At 37.0% G+C, this 26,275-nt stretch overlaps 2 protein-coding genes across 5 annotated transcripts in view; both read right to left on the bottom strand.

The window, feature by feature from the left end:
* Positions 1-1,287: 1,287 nt before the first annotated feature.
* tmprss2 (transmembrane serine protease 2) lies at positions 1,288-20,766 on the bottom strand. 4 transcript variants are annotated; one of them, XM_042499681.1, is made up of 14 exons: positions 16,852-20,766; positions 10,471-10,527; positions 10,069-10,261; positions 8,488-8,580; positions 7,741-7,857; positions 7,226-7,355; positions 6,960-7,076; positions 6,737-6,777; positions 5,432-5,600; positions 5,153-5,325; positions 4,960-5,055; positions 4,643-4,785; positions 4,408-4,560; positions 1,288-3,797 (listed from the first exon to the last, which is right to left on the bottom strand). In XM_042499681.1, exons 2-14 carry the CDS (start codon positions 10,483-10,485, stop codon positions 3,789-3,791), a joined length of 1,449 nt encoding a protein of 482 aa, XP_042355615.1. In that variant the 5' UTR covers positions 10,486-10,527; positions 16,852-20,766; the 3' UTR covers positions 1,288-3,788. The 4 variants fall into 4 exon arrangements, with proteins under 4 accessions (XP_042355615.1, XP_042355617.1, XP_042355616.1 ...); XM_042499683.1 differs by having other exon boundaries at positions 16,914-20,766; XM_042499682.1 differs by lacking the exon at positions 16,852-20,766 and adding an exon at positions 10,847-11,095.
* Positions 20,679-26,275, bottom strand: part of acat1 (acetyl-CoA acetyltransferase 1) — an 18,961-nt gene continuing 13,364 nt past the window's right edge. The window contains exons 10-12 of the mRNA XM_042499684.1: positions 25,838-25,902; positions 23,714-23,871; positions 20,679-20,977 (exon numbers count right to left, since the gene is read on the bottom strand). Coding sequence (XP_042355618.1) covers positions 20,857-20,977; positions 23,714-23,871; positions 25,838-25,902 — 344 coding nt within the window. The 3' untranslated portion in view covers positions 20,679-20,856. The remainder of the gene's footprint in view (positions 20,978-23,713; positions 23,872-25,837; positions 25,903-26,275) is intronic.

Here is a 26,275-nt window from a genome sequence, read left to right as displayed (position 1 = left end):
TATAACTGAAACTTGGATTACGAAAGGAAAAATCAATAACTTTGAACTGGATGGCTATGAAATGAGATATATAAGCAGAAAAAAATAAAGGTTGAGGAGGAGTGGATTTGTATGTGGATAAAAATTTGATATTTAAGGAGCTGGATAATGTGTCTATGGTGATTGATAATATACTGGAATGTGTAACTATTGAAATATGGAATGGAAATAACAAAAATGTAGTTATAAGTTGTATGTACAGAACACCAGGCTCTAGTATGGAGGTTTTCAATGAATGGATAGGGAAAACATTCTCTAAAATGAGCAGTAACTCACTTTTCAGTTGCGGGGACTTCAGCATTGACTTGCTTAACACAAACAGTCACAGAAAGACTGATGAATTCATCAATACATTATACAGCATAAGCTTATATCCAAAAATCACCAGACCAAGCCGGATAACATCACATAGTGCAACTCTTATTGATAACATATTTACCAACAACCTGGATAAAAACACAATAAGCGGGCTTTTAATAAATGACATCAGTGACCACCTACCAGTTTTCACAGCAGACAACAAAAACTATAAAAACAATAAAAAGACTACATTTAAACAACAATATAGAAACTGTCCATTAAAACATTATAATACAAAAGTTAAATATTCAGAATGCCCATGGCTAACAAAAGGTCTGAAAAATGCCTGTAAAAAGAAAAACGTACTTTATAAGTATTTTATTAGAATAAGATCCCAGGAAGCAGAAAATAAATATAAAACATATAAAAATAAGTTCACTAATATCATAAGGGCCAGTAAAAAAGAATACTGTCAGACATTATTAGAGAATAACATAACTAATATTAAGAAATATGGAACATAATAAATAGAATTATAAAAAATGGGTCCCAAAAAATAAACTATCCAATGAACATTATAGATAATGATCATGAAGAATACAATATGTCTGTTGTGGCCAATAGTTTGAACCAATTCTTTGTAAATATTGGACCAGACATTGCAAAGAAAATCCCAGATCATGGACCTTCTGATGTAAAAGTTGAAAATTTAATCAAGAGAAATCGTTCAGCAATGTTCCTTAGTGCTGTGGATGAGAGTGAAATTGTAAACATTGTAAAAGAATCTAAGAGTAAAAGATCAACTGATTATAATAATATTGACATGTTTGTGATTAAAAAGATAATTGAGGGGATTTCTAAACCATTCACACACATCTGTAACTTGTCATTTCAAACCGGAACATTTCCAAACAAAATGAAAACAGCAAAGGTTATTCCCCTGTACAAATCTGGCAACAGTCACCATTTCACAAATTAAATACCTGTCTCATTGCTACCTCAATTTTCCCAAATCCTTGAAAAACGTTTCAATAGCCCCCCAGGGGTCAGTATTAGGACCCAAACAGTTTTTCGTGTATATCAATGATTTATGTAATGTATCAACAATACTAAAGCTTGTTTTATTTGCAGATGATACAAACATTTTTTATTCAAGGAATACTGTGGATAAACTTTTTGCAGATATCAATTCAGAAATGGGTAACATAAAACTATGGTTTGACATAAATAAATTATCCCTGAACTTGAATAAAACAAAATATATGTTATTTGGTAGTCATAAAACACATTACACATATTATAGTAGATGGGGTTACGATAGAGCGAGTACCTGAAAATAAATTTCTTGGTGTTACTGTAGACGACAAACTCAACTGGAAATCACACATCAGATACATCCATTCCAAAATTTCAAGAAGCATTGCAGTATTAAACAAAACAAAACAGTATCTTGATCATAAATCACTCCGCATTCTGTACTGTTCATTGATCTCACCTTATTTAAACTACTGTGCAGAAGTTTGTGGAAATACTAACAAAACTACATTACAGCCACTATTCATTCTCCAAAAAAAGAGAATCTGTATCATTCACAAGGCTGGATACCAGGACCACACAAACTTTTATTACTATTCTTACAGTCAAAAATATTAAAATTTAGTGATCTGGTTAATTATCAAATAGCACAAATAATGTACAAAGCAAAACATCATCAACTGAAGGAAATATTCAACAAATATTCAGAAGAAAAGAAGGGACCTATAATTTAAGGGATTTTTTTAAATTTCAGAACTCAAAAATTTCGTACAACAAGGAAGAGTTTCTGTATTTCTGTCTGTGGGCTGAGACTGTGGAACGGTTTGGATATGGAGCTCAAACAATGTCCAAACATAAAAGAATTCAAAAAAAGGTAGAAATAACTTTTACTAATTTCTTCATTAATGTATATTTCAGAAGAAGGGGAAAAAAACCACCATTGTCTTTTGTATTCTTGGAATTTGTTGTAATTTCGCATTACATGTTCGAAATAAAATGATAAAATGAAATGAAATGAAAGTACCCCGTAGGTACCTAGTACATACAGAGCACTTAGGGGATAACTTTCAATATCTTTCCTTGAAAGTACCTTGTAAGTGTCATGTAAGTGCCAAGTAATTACTCAGTAAGTCGCGGGCTGTATTATTAAATGCTACCCAAAGTATTTTTACTTTTTCACACTACGAAACTGGTCTTACCCTTTACTTACATCCAGCAACGACTCAGAAGTCCATATATAATATTTTATCATATTATTTTTTGTTTATAACATAAAAAAAATTGAATCTTTAAATGTTAGAGCAGTTCACTGTGTGTCTTTATAATTGGCTAAAGTGATGCTAGTTATAATGTGTGTAACTCAGGACTCAGATTCTTCCTTTAAACACACATGTTGATATAGCGGTATGAAATATTAAGAATGCTGAACTTATCACACACATTGTCAGCCAGTTACACCACTTTTTTAACCTTGTCAGAAGTTTTCATGCATGATAATAAACATCTATTAAGAGTTTTATAAATCTTTAAAAATGCATTATAATGTCTTATGTACATGCTTAAAATGCATTTTAGACATAACTTCTGCAGAAAGTGTCCACAAACACTCTGTTAGCTTCATCTGACAGACAATTTCACATCTGCTGAGGGAGATTTCACATGGAGTGCAGTTACATGGACATTAATAACCTGTTAATAATTAGGCTTATCCTGGTTATGATCATATTCGGGATGTTGTTTCACATTCCATGTAAACATCCTAGTTTCTCAGTTCTGTAATTAGCATATTCAGGTTTCTCATAAATGGAATTTCAGGTTTACATGCTCAAACAAATAAACTGGATACACGGAAACCTGATCATAAACAGGTTATTCATGACTATGTAGACGCACTATATGATAACAAGTAGACTCTAAGAGAACACTAAATACACTAATATAATCAGTGCAAATATCTGAAGACTACAAAACGGAGGTTTTAACCAATCATAGCACAGAAACCTTACTACTAGCCAATCACAACACTGTACAAAAGAACGTACTCCGGGGTTTTCTTAATACATCCATGAAAAGAACGGACACTGATTTTCTCTGCGACTGTTGGTTCTCTTTGACTGCACAAAAGGAGGAGTAAATGGAGATGACAAGTGGACCTCCTTGTTATGGCCTCCCATTTGTGCCAGGATAGACTGGAGAAGGAAAAAATACAGGAAGTGCTATCGCCCTTGAAAACTCAACATGTCAAACTTGGTTCAGCTTTGTGCAAAATGTGTTTTAGTACATCAAATAAATGCTTGATTTGGTTTAAATACAAATGGGTCAATAAGTTTCCTCTGAGCTTCAGATTTAAAGTGCAAAGTGTGTGATAAAGTACTGCTGACTGATTAAAGAGGTATATCTTCAGGCTCACTGTGTCACTCATTCTGTGGAGATAAAAAAAAAACCCAATTAATTAAATGTAGGAACTTGTAGACTAGAACCATTATCTTCAAACCATCACAGGTCACTTAGGCTTAACCTGCTAGTCTCAGATTAGGGTCACCTGCTCCAATTTACTCTCCTAAGATTACACCCTGTTATTAATATAAAAGGTTTGCTAGTACAACTGATCTCACTAAGAATCAATGCTGCAGTCTGTAGCTCTGTACACTTCATCTATTGTTTTGGTTTGCGTGTCCACATGATGGAGGTTTAACTTTAACCTTTGGTCAGTGGACTGAATCGAGGCTAAAATGTTGGACTTGCATGCAACAGTGTACAAGAGGATCATAAAAAAAATGTATAGATTGATATGTTATTATATGTGATTGAGAGTTCTTGTTGTCAACATTTATCAGCTAATATATTCATGCAGCTTAAATTGTTCAGTATCTGTTATTATTATTACTGTTATTATAAGAGAAGATATATTGAGGGAAATTAAAACAGATAAAATAAATATTATTTGCAAAAAAGAACAAATATGCATTTGGGAAATTCCAATCATGTCTGCACTGAATACAAAGAATTTCATCTCTATGGCATTAACTGTACCTGCATTTGTTCATATACCCAGTTGATAAAGTAGGTTACATTCCCGTAGACTCCTGGCTTGTTTCTCCAAGCACATCCAATCCCCCAGCTGGTGTCCCCTGCCAGCCACCATACATCTCCCTCCTTAACCACCAGAGGCCCTCCACTGTCACCCTGCAGCACACAGGAGGGACAGTTAGTGTGTGTGATACATATACAGTCTATGTGTGACAGAGTGAACAAACTCACTACTAACCTGACATGAGTCAACTCCTCCCTGTAGCTCCCCAGCACAGATCATGGTCTCAGTGACTTCTCCATTTAACACTTGAGGTCTGTTACAGGTCTCTCTCCTGTAAATGGTCACTTGGGCCTGATTCAGTCTGTCAGGGGACGGTCCTGAGAAAATTCAGTGATTGCACACAAACAGCTTACTTTACCCCTTGAAAAGTAGGTGACTCCTGAAATATTTCAACAAATAATCTACAGGGAGGACTGAAAAGTTTATTCTCAGTCAACATGTTGCATTTTCTGTATATATACATATACACATACACTCAGCATATTGCTCACCAGATGAGTGCAAGGCTCCCCATCCTGTGATCCAGGCTTGATGTCCAGCAAGAAGGTCCACGCCAATGTTGGGGAGACACACCGGCCTCACTGTTCCTGAGACGAGAACATGTATGGATTTACAGAGTTGCCATTGTCAATGCAGAATGCATCATAATTCAGTTCATGACAACTTTTATCAGCAAGCACTTACTTGTAAATGTCAGAGGTGCATCAAGCTTTAAGAGAGCAATGTCGTTGTCATTAGTTTGTGAGTCAAATTTTCGATGGCTGATAATTTTGTTAACTGTTTGGCCAGTGCCAAAGCTCATCTGAAACAAGCTCACGTCACCCGAGCGTACCACCCACAAACCAGGACTGGAGTATCTGCATGAAGTAAAACACTCAAACACTGGAAAAACAAATTTCAGATTCTTTCCTGAATATATATCAAAAGACAGTAAAAAGAAGAAGAAAAAAAAAGAACACTTACGTCTGGAAGCAGTGTGCAGCAGACAGGATCCAGTAAGAGCTGATAATGGAGCCTCCACATATGTGTTGACCATGGATCTGGAGAGTAACTTGCCATGGCCAGGCCCCATTTACTGCCTCTGTACCACCCACAATACGAACACTGGAGGCTGCTGAGCTCACCCCACATTCTGAGGGTTGAAGAAAACAGTTTAATATATCTCTTTTCTTTTAGTCATCACAGATAAAAAAAAAAATTCAGCTATACTTTAAATTCTTTTCTCTGATATTTCTCTGAAGTGCCACTGTCAGACTGGTGAGACCATCCTGATGATGTGAGGTCAGCATTCTGGTTCACTCTCTGTATGTGGTTGACTCTCTGCTGCCCCAAACACTTTCCAGAAATTACAGTCTTTTTGGGCCAATCAGGGATCTGCACCGTAGTTTACGAGGTAAGCAGCCAGTCAGGGACTGCAGTGTAGTTAAAGATGTGACATGCAGACCGCTGCTTGCAGAAAAGTAATGGCTGCTCCTAAAGCAACAAGCGGGGACTCTAACATTAGCGTAAGTAAACACAGTGATAAGCGAAGTTAAGTCGGTAATACTGTCAATAACAACAATTAAACAACATCGGGATGCACTCACACAGGTTCTCAGAGGAAAGTACTTTTTCACTGTTTTTCTGACTGGATTTGGCCAAAGCTTGATTTATCAACTGGCTCTGTTGGTGATGAAGAAGATGTTCCCTGGTACAAATATAATGTTTATTGATGTTTCATAAGTGATTGGTTAATGGAGGAGCTTATAGGACAGGCTGCTCAGCTGGGAATCATGGCCATGCAGATCAGTGTTCACAGTGCTTCAGACAGACAACAAGGACACTGCCAGCTGGGATTCAGCAATCCAGAGGCAGCTGCTGGATGAGACATGCAGAAATATGCTCCAGTATATTGAGAAAACCTCATGGGGATTGTTGTTGATGAGGAAGACGTCACATACAGATGGTAAATATAAATAAATTGTATTTTGTAGATCTGCTGTTACTGTCTAACTAACAACATATTCGTGTAGTAGATGCTAGTGCTAATGTCAGGATTTGCTGAAAACATTTGTCTGTCAAGGCGAGTATTCCTCTAACCGAACGTGTTTGGGTTTGCAGAATCCAGACTGATACGCAGTGAAACATGTCAAGCTCACGTCATCAGGATGGTTTTACCAAAATACTTCTGTCTTGCTTGCTGAGTCCCATTTTTAGAACAGCTTCACATTTCACTTGAATTCAGATATATTTCAGTAGTGCTGCTCTGTCCCAGTTAAAGTAGCTTACCAATACAACGAAGTTGGACTGCTCTGCCTGAGCAACTTTGGCTGCCAAGAAAAGAATGACAGAAACTGTTAATTAACACAGCAAATCGAAAAAAAAAAAATCAACACTTTAAATGTTCTACATTACACAGTGTAAAATACTATTGATTCAGCTCCCAGTGGGAATGTAGTGACTGCTGCACTGTGTATGAATTTATTGTCCAGTGATAGTCGCAGTGCTATACTTGTAAGCGAGCTGTGACTGTATATGTGATCCATGGTCACTTCCAGGATTCAGCTTCATGTATCCCCTGGAGGCCAAAGAGCCTGCACTGATTTGGGTGAAGGAAAGATAATCCTGCCTGTGGGATGGACACAAAACAAGTGTGATCAGTGAGGTAAGATCAATATACTCAGCTGGACCTTTAAATGAGTCAGTCAGTCATCCAGTGTTAACATGATAGTGGTTTCTCTCACTCTACAACTGTAAAACATTTGATTGTAAATGTACCTCCTGTGCCCCATCTGCTCACACACAGCTCTTCCATAGTTGTTGTCCCAGTTGTCAGCACACACCGGCATCCACGCCTGCCTGTCAGATGAATAGCTTTCCAGCATGAAGTTGGTTCCATGGAGACGAACTGTGAAGCAGAGAGAACTCTACTACTCAGCCACCATGATGTTCACTGACAGAGTGTGTGTGTGTGTGTGTGTGTGTGTGTGTGTGTGTGTGTGTGTCAGTTAATTCAGGCTAAGTTAATTCAAGTCAAGTTAATTTTATTTATAAAGCCCATTATCACAAATCACAGTTTGCCTCAGAGAGCTTTACAGCATACAACATCCCTCTGACCTTAGACCCTTACATCGACTAAGGAAAACTCCCCCCAAAAAACCCTATAACGGGGGGAAATAATGGTAGAAATCTCAGGAAGAGAGGCTGAGGGTGGATCCCTCTTCCAGGACAGACAGACATGCAATAGATGTGTGTGTGTGTGTGTGTGTGTGTGTGTGTGTGTATTGTCTTACAGCACTGGGATTCATCCTCTCCGTGAGAACAGTCTCTTACACCATCACACCACTGAGAGGGCTGCAAACATCTCCCACCACTTGTACACGACTTCCCCAGTAAGCACTGGGAGTATACTGAAAACACACAAACATACACATATATGGGGGGCCGTTTGTAAAAATTGAATGACAGATTTTTAACTGAAATATTTTCAATGTTTAGTTCATTTTATTCAAATTTAGCAAATTTTTCACACAAAAGAGACATTTGATTGAAAATATGTTCATTTGTGAAAGAAGTTTGGGTTTTAAAACATGGACATTAAATGTTATATCTAATTCTAAATGTTAAATCAAAACCTAAATGTTAAATGTTAAATCTAAATCTAAATGTGTTACCGTTTATAAAGCTAAATATTTAGAACATATTCAAATTATGTCAATTCAATATTTAACATTTAGATTTAGATATAATATTTTGATATAACATTTAATGTCCAACCAAATTTTCTTTCACATATGAACAAATTGTTAATCAAATATGTGTCTTTTGTGAGAAAAATTTGCTAAATGTGAATAAAATGAACTAAATATTGAAAATATATCAGTAAAAAACTGTTATTCAGTTTTTAAAAATGACACCCCATACATATATACATGACAAATGCAAGAGTACACAGGAATCTGCTGTGATTATTAACACTGTAAATTCATGTGATGCCAAAATCATTTTAAGCAGCAACAAAGATCTGAAATTGAACTTACAGAAGTACCACAACAACAGGCCAGCCACTGCCAAGATGAGAAGCACACACAGAGATGCACACAGTATATATTTCCAGCGGTATGTCTTTGTTCCTGGAGGGATAAAATGAAGTGAATAAGTGAATGAGTGATTATATATATTAATTGCATCTTCAAGATTTTTTTAGCATCAGACATGCAAATACCAGGCAGAGCAGCTGCTGTACTGCAGATATGACAGAAAACACACTGTAGATCTAAAATACATAGTATAATAGTATAAAATACATAGTATAAAAGTCTTATAAAAAATAAGCAACATATTAAAACCATCAGCCTCTAGCTTCCTTATGTTTATGAAGAATTTAAATCCAATAACTACAACTTAGAGGACATTTGATTAAGTGTATCTTTTCAACAGTGAAACTCCTATGACACGATTACAATGCTAATTTTGATTAGCTTTAAATTTTCCCCATATTGTTCTCTAGCTTTTCATAAAAGTTTTTTTTGCTTCAAAATTATAACCCCCTCATAAACAACATATAAAGAGTAGAAATCATAGCAGGCTCATAGTGAACAAGTGTTTCTTTTTGCTGGATAGAGAGTACATTGTTGTAAGAGATAGTCGTTGAACTTTTTCACATTCCAGTTTCACATTTGTTAAGTCTTATTACCAATCTGTTTGTCATCATTTTGAATGTAAAATTTAATGGATATTGTACAAATTATTGTTTCATTTAAATATTGATTATAGTTCACCACCTTAAATGGCTGCAGTTGTTTTTAGCGCAGCTAGGAAGGACCTTGCCTTTTTAAAAAGTAATCCATAAGGTTAAGCTGCTGTCACCACCATGGTCATTTTCATATAGCCTCACATAGGGCACTATTAGGTCCCCAGTGTGCTGATAAAGCGCCAGCAACTTGGCCACAATGGGAAATGGAGCAGATAATTAAAGTAATTCTCTCTCCATTTATTTACTAGTTTACCCTCATTTTATTCTGTCATTTGTTAAAGTAAATTTGTAGTATTTTGAGTAGAGGTGGTTCTTACAGGTGGTTCTATGTTTTAAAGCACAACAGCAAATATGGCAGAAAGTGACTGTTTTACAATAATAGTATTGTGCAGTAAATGATTAAACAGCAGCACAGTAGTAGAGTACCTACAACAGCAGAACACATAGAGAGGAGTCATAAAGTTAGCAAACGGACTCTAATGTTTGTACACAGCAATAACTAGCTAATGTTTTCTAACATGAATTATTTGAGCTGCCATACCAGAGCAGGCCAAGTAAGACTGCAGCAGCAAAATGGCAAAAAGAAATATTAAACTGTGGAGGAGTGTGATATTGCTCATGACTTTAACTATTCAGTCTTACAAGAATGATTACTATTCCACATTCAAAAAGTTACATTAGGTAAGATCAACTTTATGTTTTACAGCGAGAACAAAAATAAGTTAAGGAAGGAGCAAATGTTTTCATACATGTGAGTGGATATTTGCGTTATTACTGACTGGAATTGTTTACCCACCTTTACATTTCAGTGCTGTAGCGCTCCACAAAAAGCTTGTAACAAAATATAAATGATAAATTACTGTACCTTTCTTTTGTCCGGTGCAATGTAGTGTCCCAGGTGTTACAGTGTGGTGGGTGTTGATTGTTTTGGGAGCCACAGCAACATAGCTGGGGGTCCCTTGTGGTAGGGAAGGGTATATACCCTGTTGGGGGGCTTTTGTTGGAGGTCTTCCTTCCTCATACTGACACCCTATATTGTCATAGGTGGGACAATGAGCCTGGAGGTACAATAAAGAAATAGGATTAAAAACATTTTCTATAGATGACATGGGGTACACAGGTGATCTGCCTTTACTCAGAAAAGTTATCATATATGGTGAGCAGGGCTGTAAAAGCAGAGTGAACTGGTAGAAATGACAGAAAAATATGAAAACACTGAAAATTCAGACACTCAAAAATGTCGCCTTTACAATTAAGCTCAACTTACCTGACTGCCATTCATACTGAAACTGGTTACACTGCCTAGTTAGAGAGACTGATGAACCTTGAAAAGGTAATAGAAATTAATGAAGCACTAGTACAATACTTGATGCATTGCACAGCATTCATTTAAGTAATAGTAATAAAACAAAAGATTCATAAACTGAGAAACTTATACAACACAACAACAATAACAACACAATAATAACACATAAGAGAAATGTTTATTTCCCCCACCAAACACTGAGACTGGTCAGGTTTTTAACAACAAGCTACAAGCTGATTCCAGAACTCTTCCACATTTCAAAAATAGAATGCCAACAATGCTCAAATACTGTGTCTTAAATATCTTTATCCAAAATTTTTACTAGATTCCCACCTACCTTCAAATTCCCTCAAATTCCTTGAGCACTCTGATTCAGTCTATCCCCTCACCCCCTGTTTCTCTCTCTGCCTCATGTTCATCCACCGCGTGATCCACAGCAGTGACCACACCTTCTGTGTGCACAAGCCAACCTAACACTTCACAAATGACCCGGGCAAACAGCAGGTACTGATGGAGGCCAACACTGATACTCATTAAATTCTGTCACCAGCCTTTGAGATAAGGTGAAGTGAAAGTAATGAGTAAAAGACCATATTCATCCAACAGTGGCTGTCCATTGATTTATAATGGGCAGTGATGCCCACAGAATTTTTTTATAGGGCTGGCCAGATTAGTGCCACTGAAAATCCTTCTGATCCGATACTGATATACTTTGGTTTCTCATCAAGGGTTCAAGTCCAAAGGGCTTCAACTGACTCTCCATAAAATAAAACGTTGTTTAAACTTAAGTATACATTATCTAATGTGCCCCAAATTTGACATCTTAAGAGTCCAGGCCTGAAGACATTAACATGCCAATTAGATGTCATAGTCATTGTATAACTTTCTGGCAACATGTAGTGACAATATACTTTAATTTACATGAAACTTCCACAGTGACCCCTTCTGGAAGGGAGGGAGAGGAAGAGAGGGGAAAAAAAGGGGAAAAAAAAAAAAAAAAAAATTATGAAAAGTACATTTTGTGTGTAGAGTGATGTGAGTGTGTGTAATATTGAAGCAGGCCCTCAGGGGTTAATGGAGCTGTGTAGCCACAGTATTAACACGGTCATGCAAATATTTCACAATAAAATCCTTGTGCCAACAACTAGAGGGATATCATGCACAAAAAAAAAAAAAAACTTCCACAGTGTGGTCTACAGTTCATATACAGCAACATGACTGGCAGCACTCTATATTCTCCACTACCTCTACCAAGTTGTAAAAAATGCACTGCATTTACTATCATCTCATTACTTCTTGAAGAGTCTGACTTTCACAAAAAAAACAGAAGCTGAATCATCCAGCATTCTACCAGAAGCCCCATTATGGGCAAGGGTATGATGACCAGTTTGTTGCTGCTTGCAGTTTTAATGATTGCTATTGTTATTGGGACCTGGGCACTGAATAGTGGAAAGACCCTAAATTTCTCAATTGTCAGAGTATACATTAACCCACTCACATTTTTAAGCACACCCTCAATCTTGTTCTGGTGTATGTTTTTCCCTAGAATCTTTCTTCATCAGCCCATTATTTAATCTGTTATTTTAGTCTGTCAGATAGTGCTGTAGCTAAATTAAAGGAATTGATTCCATCTGCACTAAATTCGATACGTCTCAATGTTACAGAGGTCTCCAATACCAACTCCAATCCCTCCTAAATTGATTGTCTTGTTGATAGTACTGCTGGCTCACGCAAACAACACTTGACTCAGTTGCATCTCTTAAAAAGAAGATATTGAATCAAAAAAAAAAAAAGCTCCATGGTTTAACTCCCAAACCCGCAAATTAAAACAAATATTGCGAAAATGTTAAACACACTGGAATTCAACCAACCTGGAAGAGTTCCATCTAGTCTGGCAGGACAGTCTTAAAATGTATAGGAAGGCCCTTCGCCATGCCAGCGCAAACTATGATTAATCATTAATAGAAGAAAATAAGAACAATCCCAGGTTTCTGTTCAGCACTGTAGCCAGGCTAACAGAGTCACAGCTCCATAGAGCCTTGTATTCCTTTAGCCCTCAGTAGCAACGACTTAATGAGTTTCTTCAGTGACAAAATTCTACCTATCAGAGACAAAATCTATCAACCCGCAACCGATCCAACCTGAAACACAGGAACCTTAGATACAGCCGTAAGACCTTGACATAGTTAGACTGTTTTTCTCCCATAAACCTCATGGAGGTTAGTACCTCCGTGATTTCCTCATCTGAAGCATCAAGCTGTCTGTTAGATCCCATCCTGACTAGGCTACTTCAGGAAGTTTTACCCGTAGATAACAGTTCTTTATTGGATGTGATCAATGCATCTTTATAAACAGGCTATGTACCACAGGGGTGGCACGATGGTGTGGTGATTAACACTGTTGCCTCATAGCAAGAGGGTCCCAGGTTTGAATCCTGGGTGGGGCAGGGTTTGGACCTTGGGTGGGGCGACCCTCCTGTGTAGAGTTTGCATGTTTGCATGTGTGGGTTGTCTCTGGGTTCTTCAGCTTCCTCCCACAGTCCAAAGACATGCAGGTTAATTGGTGACTTTATTGGCTGTAGGTGTGAGTGTGAATGGTTGTTTCTATGTGTCAGCCCTGCGATAGTCTGGTGACCTGTCCAGGGTGTACCCTGCCTCTCACCAAATGACAGTTGAGATAGGCTTCAGTGCCACCATGACCCTTGAGAGGATAAGAGTTTACAGCTAATAAAAAATGATTGTACCACAGTCCTTTCAAGTAGCTGTGATTAAACCCCCTCTTGAAAAGCCCACTCTCAAACCACAGGTTTTAGCAAACCATAAATCGATATCTAATCTCCCCTTTATGTCTAAAATCTTTGAGTTGCTAATAAACTGTGAGACTTTCCACAATAATAGATAATTTACTGATCGCTTCTGATAAAGGACTGGTCTCGGTAAGACTACAATAAGGTACACAAAAAATGAATAGTTACCGAAGAACTAATGAGGAACGAACGAGGAACTAATCATTAGTTAATGGTCAGTTTTTGAGTAACTCCAAATCAAATGTCATACAGAAGATAATCATTCCATACTACGGTATACAAAAAATTCATAGTTAATGAGGAACTAATCATTAGTTAATGGTCAGTTAGTAACTCCCAATCAAATGTCATAAAGTAACTAATCATTTGTTAATAATATGTGAACTGATAATAACTGAGGGAACTGATGAGGAACGAATAAGGAACTAATCATTAGTTAATGGTCAGTTCTTAAGTAACTTCCATTCAGATACCAGACAGTGGCTAATCATTAGTTAATGATGAGTTAATTTAGAAATGAGTGATGTAACTAATAAGGGATGAATGAGGAGCTAACTATTAGTTAATGATCAGTTCTCTGGTAACTCCTAAAATTAGTTGATTAGTAAAATGATTGATGGAAGGAATGAGGAACAACCTAATAACCAATCAATCAATCTTTATTGACCAGATAAAATCACAGTGAAATGTAATCCTGCATGTTGTGCAACAAAGAAGCCCAGTAAGTAACACTTATAAATAAAGAACAAATTAATAACAATATATGGATGGTTGGAGGGGTCAGTGATCCTATTCGGGATAGTGGCCCGAGAGTAGAAGCTACTCCTGAGCTCCTCAGCACCAGCCCAGTGTACGGAGCAGCATGGCAGAGAAGGAATTTGGAATCCCAAGAAGATCAATGTGGCCAGAATCACAGCCAGTGTTTAGTCCCTCTTTGTCCACTTCAGCATTTCCCCAGATACAGAGGTGGATACAGAGATGATCTTGTCCTTTCACGTGGTCTGGATCAAAGATGGTTTTATCCTCTTTACCTCTATGTTTGCACTGATGTTTAAGTTTGACAGACCTCAAAAGTAAAAAACAAAACTACACAGTAACAACTCAATCATATCTTATTACTTAAACATCCCCTTTTTGCTCAGTGTCTAAGTGGTTAAAGAGTACTGAATCATTACTTAATTATCACTTGACCATTAGTTGCCCATTTTGTGTCCCCTGAAGTAAAGTGAAGCATCATACTGAGTCATTAATGAGTAATGAATCATTACTTAACTAATACCTTCATTATGCTTTTTGTCAGTCTTAAGAGTGGCTACACTTTTATTCACTGGTTAATATTATCCTTCTGCCTTAACAGATGGTGGGTTCTTCCAGTCATTACAATGTCAACATAAATTAGATTAGCCAAATATTTAACAATAAATGCATAATGTTATGGAATAAAGAGGCTCAGAAGACAATAGATTCTGTTCAGACTCAGAGCCCAGTCATTAAAAAATAAATAAAAAAACAAAACAAAAATATAGGCCTTTCAGTTCAATATGTGTCCAGAGTTAAAGGACTTCACCTCTCTTAAAGTTTAGTTCCTTCAAATTTCTGGTCATTCAGTTTGTCCAAAGTTCAGTTCATCCTACTACAAACTGTGGAAGGAGGGGACCCTGTTGTGGGTAGCTCACCATCAAAGCAATATCACATCATCATCATCAAAGAACACCCTTTCCCATGAAGAGGTCAAGAGGAATTTATTAAATTACATTTTAGATCTGCTGTGCAACATTCTCAAAATAAAATATTGTACTGATCTCATCTGAAACAGCAAGCTAAACTCATTTCCCCAAGATCTCAACCAATGACCTGCCTGTCTTTTGTACATGGCACGAAGACAAGGTAAAACTGAAATAAACACAAATAGTAACACAGGTAAGTAGACAAATATAGATTTTAGAAACAAAGCACAAAATGACAAATATAACTATACATTTACTCCTCAGCTTCTAAAATAAAACATACTTACTGGCAATACCACAAAAAGTGAGCAGTGGAAAGGACTGAGGATTGCAAACCTCGTCTGCCCTCAGCAACAAACAAAATGGCTACCCCTGCTTTATACAGGAAGTTATCTATCCGGAACCTATCAAAATAAAAGCCCAAAATTTAAAATAAATCTCTTTGCACATCTTATATGTTACTCATTTGTTAAATCTGTCACATCATGAATATTACAATCATGTTCACATCAAAGGCACCTTAAGTCACGGCTAAATCTAATAATAATCAGTTATTATTCTCATAGCAAAAGTATTAAATTGAAATACATACAGGAAAAGCTAGTTCTTTATTTGTTCCTCATCAACAACCTTAGTCATTATTAATTTAATGAATTAACTAATGATTAGTTACTGTATGACATTTGTTTGGGAGTTACTCAAGAACTGACCTTTAACTAATGATTAGTTCCTCATTCATTTCCTATTAGTTCCTCAGTAACTACTAATTTTCTGTGTACCTTATTATGGTTAGTTCCTCATTCGTTTCTCATTAGTACCCTATTAAGTAATGATTAGCTACTGTATGACATTTGATTGGGAGTTATTAAAAAACTGATCATTAACTAATGATTCGTTCCTCATTCGTTCCTCAGTAACGACTCATTTTTTGTGTAACTTATTGTAAAGTTTTACCCTGGTCTCTGCATGTATTTCATTAGATCTCAATGCCACATTTCACACAATTGACCATCAAATCATACTACACAGATTACAGACTACATTTGATTGGCCTTGAAGAACTTGGTTTCAATTGTGTTTATCAGATGGATCTCAGTTTGTACATGTTAAAGATGAGTCCTCTGTTATGAAGTTCCGCAAGGTTCTGTGTTTGGACCAATTCTGTTCACTTCATATATGCTTCCCTTAGGCAACATTATTAGAAATCACTCCCTAAATTTTCATGTTATGCAGATGTTACACAATTATATTTATCAATCAAGAGAGAAGAACCAATCACTTATCTAAACCATAAGCACGTCTAAAGAAAATAAAAACCTGGGTGAGCTGCAATTTCTTGATTTTAAATTTAGATAGCTACATGTAGCCTGGTTTAAATTAGACCAGCCCCCTTCTCTGTGATTTCACAGTTTGTACAGTTGAAAATACTTGTTGGCCACATGTCTAAGCAGCAAAATCAAAATTTTGCTATGAAATCACGCAGACTTCCAATTCTTATAACAGACATTCAATACAAAGACTTTAATTAAAAAAAAACAATAACTAAAAACTGAAAACACAAAACTATCATAAAATTGGCTATTTCTAAGTAAAACTTCACATACATACTATGTGAAACAAAGACATTCAAATGTTCTGTAAGTCCCACAATAAAGTGACATTCTCCTGAAATGGTGATACAAGTGATAAACACGTCAAGCAACACTTTTCAGCATTCAGAACTGCCACTGTTAAAATCACAGTTTGACTGAGAGGAGGAACGAGAGAAGTGTCACGAGATGAGAAGTGGTTAATGGTTGTTTGACATACCAACAGCCGTCATTCAGATAGAGCCACATAGGACAAAAAAGGCAAAAAAGACTCTTTCTTACATTGCTTGTGCTATTGTTCGCCTTCCTAATGAGAAACACCTGCTGTGTTTAATCAGTAACTGGGTAAGTAGTTTTCAAAATACTGCTAGCCAAAAGACTTTTAGACTCTGTTAATATTTAACTCAGAATTTGACTGTATAACTACCAGGAACAGGAGGGAATGCAAAACAAAAGTCACCAAGTAAGAGACTCTGAAGAAGAAAATGTACTGAGTGACATCACATTATCCTTACATACATTTTTAACATTTTACACCTCTATATGAAGAATTTATAACATTGTTGCTTAAAAAAAAAAAAAGCTGTAAGGAGGAATGGATAATGATGCATTGTCTGAATAAATAGAGAGTTTCTCAAATGGGGGTATGTGTACTTTTAGGGGTACTTTGAAATTGTTGAAGGGGGTACAACTTTCAACTTCTTTTAAGCTCTCCTTACTATCTGAACTAATCCCTAAAGTTACTTACTCAATTTGGAGTTAAGCTTGTTCAATAAAGTCTGTATTTTACTTTGATTAACTTCTCATGTTGTTCTTGCTTTAAAGGAACCCAAGTTAGGTTGAGTCTTACTTTGTTTGCCAATTGCCATATATTCCTGGTAATATTTGATGATTTTTCTTTTGTGAATTCATACAGATTCATATATTCAATCATTAACCTACTCGTGTATTAATGTCTGGTTATACTCAGTTGCTCCTAGATAATTCTTTTCACATTGGACTGATTTTGATATACTTGTACTCCTATATGATCAGTCTTTTTTATAATCATTCTCTTCATAATCATCCTTGTATGTTGTATTCATTATTTTCTATTATAGGCAAAGTGAGCCTTCTTCACCCTGAGTCTGTGTCTGTCTAAAAGCTGGGTCATTTTCACAGGAAATGCAAGGATAAGGTAAAAACAGGATCTTTGCAACAACTGTCGCAAACACAGGCAGACATAAAAAAGTTAATAAAAAGCCAAGCAAAATCAGAGCTTGGAGCAATTTTGGGGACTTTCCACTTTGGTTGCTTCTTTCTGTTATGCAGCATGGGCTGTATTGATGAATGAGCTCACTGTGGATAATCTGATACGCCCAGATTAATTTGTGATACTATCACTGATCGTGTTTTATATTAATGGCTACAGACTTGAATGTCTTTTATCCCGATATTCTACATCATTCATTAATACTTTTTCATCCACATCAGACATGACTGTCAACTTTAATTATGCACAATAAGGATAATAGTACACAAGAGTGTAGTAAAGTGAAATGATTGGCGCCATAGATAACTTTATCAGGGTTTTTATATAGTATTAGGCTATATGCATGACCACAATTTACTTCAATACGCTCACATTTGCACTTGGGTTGTATCATATAGAGCGTTTACCCATAAGAATGTCACAAAACTAATGCTGAGAATTGTAAGCACCTGGCTGGCCCTGTGCTTAATCGACACCTGTGGCTGAACGTTAACTCCGCTAATAATAGTGGAAACTGGGATGCAGACACATTTTAATGGTCACTTGTTTGAATCCAGAGAGGGAACTTTTGTTCATGTTATGTCACTACACAAGAACTGATATTTCCGTAATAAAGGCAGCTGATATGTTCATGTATTGCTGTTGAGAGCAAAAATGATGGCCAGCAAACGGTTCCTGTCATAATATTTCAACAAACACTGTCAAATGAATGAGATAGTGAGGTGAAATATTTAAAATGTGTATTTCCTGCTTTGTCGGCCATTTTCAGAGGCCGTGCCAACAACACATCTGTTTCTATCATCAGTTAATTCAACCACCAGTTAATCCTTAACACCTGTCGGCCCTAGCTGAAATATTTTATATTTTATTACTCAGCGTATCTGGTCCCTCCATCTCATTTGTGTTGTTCAAAATATCCAGAGACCGTCCACATGAAATGCTAAACTGTGTTTCCTGTCTTACGCGGGTTCCCCAATACAGACAAAACATTATTCAATCACCATAAACTCCTTAAAGCACACAGTTTTTCCACTTTTTCCAAGGCAACTGACCCAGAGTGTAAGCTAGCTCTCTTTCTGGAATGAAAAACCAAGAGTTCCCCTCATCTGCAGGTAAACTAACTCATTCTGAAACAAGATCAACATCATCATTAAATTAAAGGTTCAGTTCATTCAAATCAAAAAAGTAGTGATTTGTATTGTAGTTGTTGTCTGCAACTTTTCTTATGCTGCTGTGTCGGCCTGGGGCTTGTACTACAAAGCAGGATTTGGAGTTAGCGAGGTTGGTGGCTGTGGCTCAGAGGTAGAGCATTAAAAAAGGGAACTTTGCAGGGACTAAAGTCCAGAGTGACAGGTGACAGGAAAAAGAGTAGCCTGTATTGTTTTTTTAAGTCAGTAGAATCATTTTATTGTTTTATGCTTTCTATTTCTGGTTTTAAAACAGAATTACAACACTGAACACATGACTTCAGCTGCATTTGCAGTTTTTTTTTTTTTTTTTAAATCAGTGCACTAACATCTGACAGTGTGGCTGATTTTATACTTTTATTTCCAGCTCTCATCACACAGGTGTCTCCTGTTATTCTGAGCTGCAGTGATGAGTGCAAAATCAGCCACACTGTCAGATATCACTAAAATAAGCTTTGAAGAATTAAAATGCAGCTAAATCATCACCATGTTTGTGTTGTTGTAAATCTTTCTGTTTCTCCGTTTTAAAACCAGTGGATATAGAAAGGATGGAACAATAACAATATTCTACTAACGCCATAGAAACAGTATAAACGACTTTTGTTGATGTTATGAGACTTTTTGTGATGTAACTGGTCAGAGGTTGTGGTGTTGACAGGTTGTTATCAGATACCCTCAAGTTATCCTGCTGTGGAACAGGTTAGCTGCTCAGCACAAGTTACCACACTGATTTATTGCAGTAAAAAGTGAACCAGCTTCATACTTCTGAAAACTCAGAATTAATCCTGATGTTTTCTTGCTAACTCCGAATCCTGCTTCCTAGTACTGACCTCTGCAGACACCTACTGCTGCCAAACAACCACAGAAACAGCTCTGAATACTTCTCCAGGTGTGTATTTGTCTGTCTGAGGGCAGAATGTGATACCGTGAGTATCAAAACAGTGCAACATGTATAACTAAACTTTACATGAGTGAAGCTGAGACCACATGAAGGCAAAGTCTGAGGAGAGTTTGGTGTGATCTAAGGAATGTCACTGGAAATAAGGAAGCAGGGAAGAGGTTATTTTATTTTGTGCTTTGAACGCATCAAACTAATCATTCATCTATACTGTATAAAGTTTCTACCTGCTGAGGCTTTGAGATGTCTTTTAAAATACATTTCTGTTATTACCTTAATTAAAACTTGAACTCACCAATTATGAACACCAAAACAAGATAACAGCAACAAATGTGAAACTTTTTAAAAAAAAGAGTATATGAACACCACAAACATCTACTCTGACCTGTTATTGATTGTAACATGGAAAGGAGCACTCAACAGAGAAATTGCATCATCAAGTGGCCAATTTAAAAATGACAGTGCCAGGTCACTATTACTGTAGTATAGCTTTGTAGATAAGCTTACAAATATTAAAACCAAAGCAATGTACCTGTTGTGAAACTTGAATTATCATAGGTCAAACTTTTAGTCACTGAAGATCAGTAACACAACAGTGGTTTCATAGAAACTATTTATTTTACTGTTTCATTTGAGAGTTAAATATTAATCTTTTTTGCACAATATGTGTCATCAAACCAAGGAGTGTTTCAAACACTTGAGCCATGATGTTGTGTGAGTCAAGTTCTACTTTGTTGTTTGAATAAGGCAACTGGCATTGAAATTGTAACAGAACAATTGTTCACAGTAAATGGAGGTTAACAGATGCTTCAACCATTTGGAGTCAAAAGGGAGTGAACACAGTTTAACAGAGAATGTGCTGGGGAGAGAAGGTTCTCATCAGGTTTCCTACAATTTCTGGATCAGAATAGAAGAAGCTCCACCTCCTCCATTGCAGATTCCTGCCAGCCCGTACTGGCCTGACTTCAGGTTGTGTACCATGTGACCCACAATTCTTGCTCCAGACATCCTGATGAAGAGCAAGAGAAAAACAGTGTAAGTGTAAGGCAAAGAGAGGAGTTGGTAATATAAAGGTCTCCTGTTGGAAATAAAAAAATGTAACATAAATGTAAATACTGATAAACATAAAAACCTAAAAGACAAAACAAACACATACAGCCAGTATGGTTTACTCATCATCTGTTTAAAATACAAAACAAAGACTGTTCCTGCAAGGAAATACAGATAACAAATGCTACTTCAGTAATGTTTGGTAAAACCAAGAAGCTGCTCACAGTGTCATTTATAGTTAGTGATGTGATGTCAGTGGCGTCAAATATGAGCCTGAAATGTAACTAGAAAATGCATTTAGCTGGTGCAGTTCACAACATGCCTGTTGGGAGCGGGCCCACTGCTTGGCCTGAGGTTTTCCTGCTGCTTGTAGATTTCTTGAAACCCCTCATACAACATCACACTTGACACTGTGCTGTTTTGGGTCCTGAGCAATAACAGCTTTATTTTTATTATGATGTTTGTTCACATTAAAAAAAACTGGTAAACATGCAACTTAAAGGTGTACGACTTACTGTGTACTTGTAGGAAAAACATTGTAGGTCTCGTTACAAATACCTGACAGTGACATGCTACTGAATATATTGTAGATTCCAATTTTACAAAAAAACCCCAAAACACTTAAAACATGAGGTATTATTATTCATTAAACTATTCAGATTCATATGAAATCTGAAAGCTCCACCTCAACCACGTTAGGTAAATATGAGTCTTTTGGGTCGGCAATGTCTGTTTTTCACTCGTCAGTTTAAGGTAATATTTGAATGCAAGATTGTTACTCTGTGGTATTATACCTTACATAGTTTAACTTCAGAATGAATGTTTTGAGAAGGCCTTTTTCCTTTTACACCGCCAACACCAACATTCCCAGTTAGAGAGAGGGTGTGAAATAAAGCAATACAGAGTTTGTATGGGCCCCCAAATCACTAAATCTGCCCCTGAAAAACACACCAAAGTCCTGGCTCAAGGATACAAACACCCTTTGAATACATTCAGCGAATGTACTGGTGCATAATGCACTAATGGTGCATAAGTCACTTGCTATGACATAACCAAGGAGGTTATAAATTAGCGCATGGATTCATTTGCAGAGATATTTTGCTCATAGTTACATCACTAGTGTTATTAGTTAGTATGATAAGGACTGCAGTTATACAGTAGAGCATGGATTAGAGTAGGTTTACTGAAGCGTTTTCAGCCTGAGCAAAGGGGGTGCCACAAAAGTGTAACTCAAAACACATGATTTGGAGACAGAGTTTCACAAAAATTCGGTAAACATGTACTGGGAGCCAATACTGATCAATATGTGAAGTGTCATACTGATTGGTGCCTGTGAGCATGGCCTACTAAAAATCGTACCCTAAATTATACCTTTATTCAATTACAGCGTCCTGGAAAAAGCTACAGATATGAAACTTGGCACCATGCCCATCACATCAACAAATCTGAAACACAAGTACAACTCAATGTCCTCTACAAAAACAAAACAATTAAACTTAAGAGACCACTGTTAAATTATAAGTTTCTCTGGTTTAAGTGTGTTTGAGTAAAATTAACATTTTTGTTTCATTCTATAAACTACTGAAAACATTTCTCCCAAATTCTAAATAAAAATATTGTAATTTAGAGCATTTCTTAAAGGAAAATAACTGGTCAAAATAACAAGAAAAGAGGCAGTGTTTTCAGACCTTAGGTAATGCAAAGAAAACACACTGATATTAATTTTTAGACAAGACAATGTTAATGTTTGAACTTTAAGAGAAATTAGTATTTGGAGGAAAAACCCTGATTTCTAATTACAGCTTTCATGCATCTTGGCATGCTCCTCACTAGTCAAAAAAAATTCAAGCAGCTCCGCTTTGTTTGAAGACAAATAAATGAGATGTGCTTGTGTTGGAATGGAATGGAACTATTGCAATACAGTTAACAAAAGCAAAACAAACATGACCACCATTGATGAAGCAGCGGACACATCTGGAACTAGTGGTATGGCTCCTTTAAGAGAGAGGGCAGTGTCTGTGTGTGTGTGAGTATATGGTGTGAGTGGTCGAGCAGGTGATTCGAATGTCAGATACTGTTTCAGGGCAGAGCAGAAAAACAGGTCTTCACCCAGCAGTAAAAGTGGTCAGTTTGGCAGTAAATGTGAAGTGTAAGTTACAGTTTTTGGTGAATAAATGCTGCTGCTTCTCAAGACCAAGTGGTGCTCCCTGTGTTGATTCCCAGCTGCTGATTCAAGTGAAGGAAGTTTACCCCAAAGTTACTTTGAACCTGGAGGTAAACAAATCTCCCCTGTGCTCTCTGACTGCCGTCGTGGAGCTGAAGCAGGAAAGGTTAACAGTACAGATTAAGTCTTGTTTGATTCTTATTAAGGAGGGGGAAATGGCGAGACTTCGAGTGTGCTGTTAATGTATTGCTTGGTACATTGTAGTGGTGGGACAAACGTCATTGGTCTTACAGAATTAAAACAAGTTGGAGCCATTTTACTCTGGCTAATGAAGCCCACGACCCCTAACTGCTGCTTGTGCTTTGATTTTGGGCAACTGAGCTGCTTCCTTCTGTTGGCCGAGAAAGAGCTTGAACCCGGTAGTGCATCTTAGAGCTGTATTTGTTCTTTCCTCTTCATTCCAGGTCACATCTCAAATCTATTTGAAAACACTGACCAGGGAGTCTGTGCTGGTTCCTCTCAGCTGCTTACCCGATGGGGTGTCCAAGTGACACGGCTCCCCCGTTGACATTGACTTTTGCAGGGTCGATGTCCAGCATCTTGATGTTAGCCAGCACGACCACACTGAAGGCCTCATTGATCTCCCACATAGTGACATCATCCTTCTTCAGCCCTGCTGCATCCAGCACCTGACACACACACACACACACAGACACACACACATAAGGTGAAGTAATAAGAACTGCATCCATAAATGTGAAGTGTGGTCCAGGATAGAGCACATCTTTGATCAGAATTGTAAAAGAATTCTTGCTCTTTTGAAATTAAACATTATGAAAATAACAAAAAATGTACCACTGCTTTGAATTCCCTAAGCTTCACCCTGCCCTGTTAACGGTATCATGTTTCCTATGATGACCAATTTCAGGATCAGTATTAAAGCTGATCTGCCATATTTTAATGGATCCTATTGGGCAAAGTAAAGCTGATTAGAATGCGATCCTGTCTCTAACTGGACTGTGTGTTGTCCAGCTGAGCCTGCCTCTGCTGCAGCACTGCTCTCCTCATTGATGAATGGGCTGTGACTCTTTGCTCCATATGCCGGTGAAAATTAAAGTGTTTGAATGTGAAAAAATGTTTGGTTGCACGGTTGATCGAGTGTTCTGACACCAATTAAAATGACAAATGTTGCGGGTTTCATAACAGCTGTGAATTAGTGTCAGTTTGGTAAGTAACTTGATAGCAGGCCAACAATTAAGTTGGCTGTCGGCGGGTTCATGTGCTTTTTACGTCTCATATTTGTACTCTGCCAGACCTGTACTCAAGATTGTTTTTGAGTTAAAAGAAGCATCACTCTTTGACACCATGTACAGCTGCAAGAGGACAGTGCTCTACAGTCCTGACAACTGCAACAAAGTGATACACCTTCTCTCTCCAACACTGTTTAACGTCAGTTTAAGGAGTTGCATTCTTCCGGTTAAAATGTAAGTTAAATCATTATCAACACTTTAAACTAATCAATTTTATAAAACAGGGTGGCACAGTAGCACAATGTCCCCACAAAGCAAGAGGAATCTGGGTTCATACCAGGGGTGAGGGGCCCCTTCTATATGGAGTATGAATGTCCTCCCTGTGGCAGCATGAATTTTCTCAGGGTTCTCTGTGTCCTCACACAATCCAAAAACATGCAGGTTAGGTTAATTAATGATTCTGAATTGCCTGTAGTTGTGGATGTGAGTATGAATGTGAAGACGCGGCTGCTTTAACTTCTGTTCATATCCTGAAAAGTTTTTCAGACATTAGTAAATGAGAATGATAAAATGAAATGATTTTTTGCAGCCTCTAGCAGCTGCTGCAGACTGAGAGAAAATAATTAATTCACTGGGCCAACTGCCAGCAACTTTTTAGGTGGAACTAGATTTTAAATTATTAAATTTAATTGTATAAATTGTATATTAATTGTATAAAGAAAGCATATTTTGTGTCACATTAGACATAATTTGGAATTTTTATGAATAATGTTAACGATAGCCAAAAAAATGTAGTTCAAGACTTTTACATAACATTCTGTTTATTCCAAACCATTTCCAGGCCTAGATAAGAAGAGATTGCTCTAATTTCATAACTTTTCCAGAAACTTCCCGACCATGGGAACCCTGCCATAGGTACGGGGAAAACGCCTTGTTTTTTTCTGTTGTTTACCGTGCTGGTAGATCTGAGTGAATTATACTTTGGTGCTCAGATTTTGAATGACTGAACTTTGGAAAATCTAACCATGCTAATTATGGACAGCAAGTCATTATTGCCAAAAGTTTTTAAACATTATATTTGTATGTGTGATCTCAACAGCTCACTTGTGTTAGCTTAGGCAGGTAGCCAACGATTCAGTGTGCTTTAAGAGGTTTTATATCTCAAGAACATCGCATCATCAATGGCAACAAGACTCAGTGTCTAATTGAGACCTGCTTTTTTAGGTTAAACGCGTTGCTAGACCTGGTTACTATCGAACACGCTGTGTTTCATTGGGGCTCAGCTTGTATTCAAAGTTTTTAAGTAGCCATAATTTCAGAAGTTTTGATGACATCTCAGCACGCTGAACTGCTAATTCCTTCCTAATATTTAAGGACTCACATCATGGTCAAAAACTCTACTCACCTTTGGTACAGCAAATGCAGGAGCTATGGGGAAATCAATGGGTGCAACAGCAGCATCAGCAAAAGCTGCGGAAAAAAATATCAATACTGCAATTCAGCAAAATCTATGACAAATAAGAAATATCCCATTAAATGAAGTTTGTATTTGTCAAATACAACACCATTAGCACTGGGGCTACCAGCTTTCTCAGTTGGTCATAGGGATGGGCGATATATTGAATATACTTGAGGTATCTCGGCTTGTTCCATGAACAATATACAAAATGACTATATCATGAACATCGAATATAAACTGTCACATTGTTTTTATAAGCCACTGGTATTTTGGTTCTCTGGCTCGCTCCTCTGGCTCTCTGGCTCTCTTGATACATGATATACAGGGTACAAGGCGGATTTATTTTGTCATTTTTCTTACATGTGGTTTAAGAAGAAATTAATT

The sequence above is a fragment of the Plectropomus leopardus genome, chromosome 13 (genome assembly GCF_008729295.1).
Source record: "Plectropomus leopardus isolate mb chromosome 13, YSFRI_Pleo_2.0, whole genome shotgun sequence".
In the NCBI taxonomy this organism is placed as follows: Eukaryota; Metazoa; Chordata; class Actinopteri; order Perciformes; family Serranidae; genus Plectropomus; species Plectropomus leopardus.
The sequence above is the reverse complement of the archived record's forward strand: the minus strand, read 5'-3'. Positions and strand labels throughout refer to the sequence as shown.

What these genes read in the sequence shown, in the direction of transcription:
- tmprss2 (XM_042499680.1), bottom strand. Translation starts at nt 10,354, where the DNA reads ATGATAACTTTTCTGAGTAAAGGCAGATCACCTGTGTACCCCATGTCA. An exon ending in AGAGGATGAATCCCAGTGCT is followed by an intron (nt 7,356 to 7,740) that starts GTAAGACAATAC and finishes TCTGCTTCACAG; the next exon opens with TTCGTCTCCATGGAACCAAC. An exon ending in GAGCAGATGGGGCACAGGAG is followed by an intron (nt 7,077 to 7,225) that starts GTACATTTACAA and finishes TCCATCCCACAG; the next exon opens with GCAGGATTATCTTTCCTTCA.